General features: G+C 50.9%; 1 protein-coding gene across 2 annotated transcripts in view; it reads right to left on the reverse strand.

Annotated features, from left to right (window-relative positions):
* Window positions 1-2698: 2698 nt before the first annotated feature.
* The window catches only part of SLC38A7 (solute carrier family 38, member 7), a 30844-nt gene continuing 27777 nt past the window's right edge, over window positions 2699-5765 (reverse strand). For both annotated transcript variants that reach the window (XM_011994004.1, XM_011994003.1), the window contains one exon: window positions 2699-5045. In XM_011994004.1, the coding sequence (XP_011849394.1) occupies window positions 4943-5045 (103 nt within the window). In that variant the 3' untranslated portion in view covers window positions 2699-4942. The remainder of the gene's footprint in view (window positions 5046-5765) is intronic.

Below are 5765 nucleotides of genomic sequence, written 5' to 3' on the forward strand. Positions count from 1 at the left end.
TTTTTCTTGAGACAGAGTCTCGCTGTTGCTGAAGCTGGAGTGCAGTGGCACGATCTTGGCTCACTGCAACCTTTGCTTCCTGGGTTCAAGTGATTCTCCTGCCTCAGCCTCCTGAGTAGCTGGGATTATAGGTGCCCGCCACCATGCCTGACTAATTTTTGTACTTTTAGTAGAGATGGGGTTTCACCATGTTGGCCAGGCTGGTCTCGAACTTCTGACCTCAAGTGATCCGCCCGTCTCAGCCTCCCAAAGTGCTGGGATTATAGGTGTGAGCCACTGTGCCCGGCTTTTTCATATTTTTTTTTGTAGAGATGGGTCTTATTATGTTGCCCAGGCTGGCCTTGAACTCCTGGTCTTATGCAATCCACCTCCCAAAGTGCTGCAATTACAGACCTGAGCCACTGCACCTGGCCTGCTCACTTGTCTATTCATGCAAGTTAAAAGTGCCGTCTACCTCCAGTCTTACAACCTGTGTGACCGTGGGCAAAATATTTAACTTCTCTTAGCTTTTGCTTCTTCATAGAAATCTGAAGACCAGATGATTGTGCAAGTAAAGTGTCAGCACAATATAAGAACTCAACGAACGCTGCTATTCATTCATTCATCCATTCATTCATTCTTTCAGTAACTACTGAGCGCTCATGGCAGGCACGAGCGCTGGTGGGTAAAGAAGACATAGGCCTGCTCTAATAGAGCTTATAGTCTAATGGGAGAGACAGACATTAACCAAGTGCTTACGAGTATTTGGGACATTAGGATGGGGATATCTTTTTAAAAACATCTGTAGGCTGGGCACAGTGGCTCACGCCTGTAATCCCAACACTTTGGGAGGCCGAGGTGGGTGGATCACCTGAGGTCAGGAATTTGAGACCAGCCTGATCAACATGCTGAAACCCCATCTCTACTAAAAATACAAAAATTTGCCGGGTGTGGTGGTGGGTGCCTGTAATCCCAGCTATTAGGGAGGCTGAGGTAGGAGAATCGCTTGAACCCAGCAGGCGGAGGTTGCAGTGAGCCAAGATCGCACCATTGCACTTCAGCCTGGGCAACAAGAGTGCTACAGCATGGGAAACAAGAGTGAAACTCTGTCTCAAAAAAAAAAGAATTTTGTATACATTTTAGGAGTACAAATACCATTTTGTTACATGGCTATATTGCGTAAGTGGTGAAGTCTGGGATTTTAGTGTTTCCATCACCCAAATAATGGACATTGTATCCATTAAGTAATTTCTCATTATCCACCCGTCACACCAGGATGAGGATGTCCAGTGAAGTGTATGAATGGATGAATTTGGCTGTTTGCACTGGAGTATGCCTTTAGCATAGATGTATCCTTTCCTTCCTTCTGTTCAGAGAAGGTGAAACTCAACCTCCAGTTATTCGCCCCCTAGTTAGGCCTAATGCCCAAAGCCCAAAGCCAACCTACCCTTCAAGCCCTTCTGAAGTATTTCTTCCTTGCAAGGTCAGTCTCCTACTTTTACTAGGAGTTGGAGCCTGACCTTCACTTGAGTGTGGCTGGAGCAGAGAGGGGAAGTGTGGTGAGAGATGAGCTGGTTAGACTTGACCCTAAAGGCAAGGAGGAGTCATTTAAGACCCTCCCAACACACAGTCAATGTCTGCCTACCTTGGCCGCTTTTCAGTTCCTGAAGTCATATTCCTCCCAGCTCAAGGCCTTTGCACATGCAGTTTCCATTGCTTGGCAGTTTCCACACCTCTCTTCACTAATTCCTACTCATCAGTCACAGGCCAGCTCAAACATCACTTCCTCCAGGGAGTCTTCCTCGACTCCCCAGACAACTTCGAGACCCCAGACTAACACACTGTATTTTCGCTCCTTGGCACTTATCATGGTTTGGAAGTGTATATTTGTGTCACTGTGGGAAGCATCAGTCTTCCCACAACTAGGCTGAGAGCAGTGCTGGAGTCTGTTTTGCTGTTTTTTTTTTTTGTTTGTTTGTTTGTTTTTTGAGACAGTTTCACTCTTGTCCAGGCTGGAGTGCAATGGCACAATCTTGGCTCACCGCAACCGCTACCTCCCGGGTTCAAGCAATTCTCCTGTCTCAGTCTCCCAAGTAGCTGGGATTACAGGCATGCACCACCACACCCGGCTATTTTTTGTATTTTTAGTAGAGACACGGTTTCACCATGTTGGCCAGACTGGTCTTGAACTTCTGACCTCAGGTGATCTCCCCACCCTGTTCTCCCAAAGTGCTAGGATTACAGGCATGAGCCACCACACCCAGACCACCTTTGCTGGTTTTCTTGCCAGCACTGAGCATGGTGACTGGTGGCTCCAAAATCAAGACAGCTGGGACCTGCTCAACACAGGCCTCTGAAAAGATGGGGGTGGATACTCAGGAGTTTGAAGCTCTTGCCAAGATCTGAAGTCAGGGAGAGAGTCTGAGACCACAAAGGCACAGGAAAGACACAGTGAGGGCTTGAGTGAAGGCAGAGATCGCAGGACTGGAGACTGCGATACATTCCTAAGTCATTGGAGAAGGACAGGTAGAATGTGGAAGAAAGCAGGGGTGGCAAGGGCCACTTGCAGGTCCCTGCTTGGTAGAGGGAGCATGGTGGTGCCATTCCGGAGACAGGGGTCGGAGACAGTGACGTGCCATCTATACCTCCTACCCCAGCCCTTCCTCCTCCTGGCAGTGGCACGGACTCTGTCCCCTGAACCAGACACAGGGGACACAGCTCAGCAGCACAAATCCCTTTTATTAACCATCTTCCCTTTCCCGATTATACACAAGTAGAAAATAAACAGTGAAGTACCCCGACAGGGAGAGTGGGGAGAGGATGGGAGGGGGCTCCTGAGGTTAGGCCAAGAGGCCAGATTCCAGCTCCTTCTCCTGACTAGTCTGTCTCTGTGCAATGACTCCACTTACATCCCTCAACCCCCGAAACACGGCACTGGGGGACTGCAGCCCTGCTGACCAGGCTGTCCTCCTAGCCCTGTCAGGGACTGGTGCTGGCAGAGCTTGGTGCTGTGCCGGAGACTGACAGAAAACAGTACCGTGGGTCTGGCCCCGTGGGCAGAGAAGATCAGGCACCAAGAGGGGATGTGAGAAAAGGCAGTTTATCCATCTGGAGACTGGACAGAAGCCCGGCCAGCCTCCAACCAGCTTCTGCTTCTTAGATCAGACTGCCCTGAGTGGTGGGTGGTTGGGCAGGAGGTCCCTCTCATACCCTGTACAGAGGTTTTGGGGAAGAGGGGCCAAGGAAACGCTAGGGGCTCCAGGTGGAGGAGGAAGCCTGATTGGTGCCTGGGATTGGCCAAAGTGAGAGGGGGTAGCTGAGGGGCTGAGGTGGTCAAAACAAGAATATAGTGGGGAGGGGGGTGGGAGATGGGGAGACAGCCTATCTCTTCACCCTGCCTGGGGTAACAATTCCAATGTGACATCAATGTGGCTGGCCACTGAGGCCAGGCCTGATGGACATGTGTTGCTGAAGAGGCTGATAAGAGAGCCCCCCTCTGCCCCCAATTATGTGCGTGGGAGAGACTGAGCTATACAGTGAAATGGGATGGGAGGTGAAGAGGTGACGGGGTGAGGGGGAAGGAGCAGACAAAATCCAGACTGGAAGGGAAACTTCCAGGCCAGTGTGGCAGGCTCAAATGCTGCCCATCAGTGACAACTCAGCTGCCTTTTTGTTTTTGTTTTTTTGAGACGAAGTTTCACTCTTGTTGCCCAATCTGGAGTGCAATGGCACGATCTCAGCTCACTGCAATCTCTGCCTCCTGGGTTTGAGTGCAGTAGTAGCTGGGATTACAGGTGCCCGCCACCATGCCCGGCTAATTTTTTGTATTTTTAGTAGGGAAGGGGTTTCGCCATGTTGGCCAGGCTGGTCTCGAACTCCTGACCTCAAGTCATCTGCCCGCCTTGGCCTCCCAAAGTGCTGGGATTACAGGCGTGAGCCACTGCACCCGGCCCTGCCTATTTTTTTTTGTCTCTGGGTAGTCAGGCTAGGGCTGGCGGGGGAGGAGGCAGAGGAGAGGCAGGGAGAAGAGAAAACATCACTGAAAAAGGTGTCGGGGAGGTACACCCTGATTCTGATCAGCCCAGCCCACACAGAGGGTCTGAAATGTTCCCAGCCTTCTCCATCACCCACCCTGGGGCCTCTGAAAAGAGGGGCCCACCTCAGACAGAAAAGCAGATATCCCCCAACCTTATGGGGAAAGCTAACAGAGGAATACTCACAGCACCATGGCACGGGGCGGCCCTTGGCTTCAGAGCCGGGCTGGCACCGTTTGTAAACAATAGACCTGGTGATGTCTGGGGATGGAGGAGGAGAGATGCCCAGCCTGGACCATCAGGTTTGCTGAAAGAGACACGGTGAGGCCCCTCAAGGCCTGGGAAATGTCCATTAGCTATGGGAAAGAGGCTGACAGTTTCATGGTGGGGGTTGCCCAGGAAGATGTGGGCAAGGCCTGAATCTACCTGACTATGCATTTGTATGACTTCAGTGCTACCTTTGGAAATGACCAGGCTCCTGAGGAAGCTACCACTGGCCTGGGGTAATGAGCACAGCCCCTACTCAGGATAGGGTGCTCTGTGGAGGATGGTGGCCTTCTGTCCATAGTCATTCTCCAGAGGGAAGTCAGGAAGTCAGACTGGATTCTTTCTTATGAGATCTACCGACTCTCTTCACCCATGGATTCCAGGCATGGAGAAGTTGAGAACTGGGAGAGGAGGAAGGTTCCTCTATGATGTGAGACTTCCTGCCAACATCCACAGCACTGCCAGCACCGGGGAGCAGGAAGAGGACTGGGTTTGAGCTGTCCAGAGGTGTGGGGCCTGAGTTTGCCCCAGTCCCTGGAAGAGGATGTCCGGATGTCATCCCACCAGTTGGAATGATCATGGACTAACAATGGCCCCATAGCTCTAAGAGATGGGTTCCTGCGACCAATGGCAAAGGCCTTGTGTTCCCTGGGAGGCAGTGGTTATGCCAAGAGATCCACAAAGATGGCATTGGCTGTGGTCTGGCCGAAGATGAAGGCTCCCAGGGTGACCAAGAGGACTCCGTAGCTGACCAGCACCCACCAGCTATAGAACAGAGGGTGAGAGAGGTCTGATCAGTCATCCCATCCCGTGACTGCAGACTTCAATATATATAACTGTTAATTACTGTAATTATCCCACTTCTCGTGTTGGTAGAACACTTCCTATTTCCCAAAGACTTCAATACGAAGGTAGTGTGGGGCCAGGTGTATTGTCCCTAGTCCATAGGTAAGAAGACCAAGATCTAATGGGAGTAACTGATTGGTCACATCATGCCAGGATTCGAATGTAGGCATCCTGATGGAAAGATGTTCAGAAAAAAGCAGGTCACATGGAATGTGGTCTATTTCATTAAAAAAGGAAACAAAAAGTAGACATCTGCAAGTGTATGTACCAATAACAGCAACAGGGATAAAACGGAATTGAAATAAAGGGTGATTTCTGGCCAGGTGCGGTGGCTCACGCCTGTAATCCCAGCACTTTGGGAGGCCAAGGTGGGTGGATCACCCTTCTCCAATGAGGTCAGGAGTTCGAGACCAGCCCGGGCAAGATGGCAAAACCCCATCTCTACTAAAAATAGAAAAATTAGGCCGGCTGCCGTGGCTCATGTCTGCAATCCCAGCACTTTGGGAGGCCGAGGCAGGTGGATCGATCACCTGAGGTCAGGAGTTTGAGACCAGCCTGGCCAACGTGGTGAAACCTTGTTTCTACTCAAAAAAAAAAAATACAAAAAATGGCCGGCTGTGGTGGCTCATGCCTGTAATC

This window comes from Mandrillus leucophaeus, unplaced genomic scaffold (genome assembly GCF_000951045.1).
Source record: "Mandrillus leucophaeus isolate KB7577 unplaced genomic scaffold, Mleu.le_1.0 Scaffold44, whole genome shotgun sequence".
Taxonomy (NCBI): Eukaryota; Metazoa; Chordata; class Mammalia; order Primates; family Cercopithecidae; genus Mandrillus; species Mandrillus leucophaeus.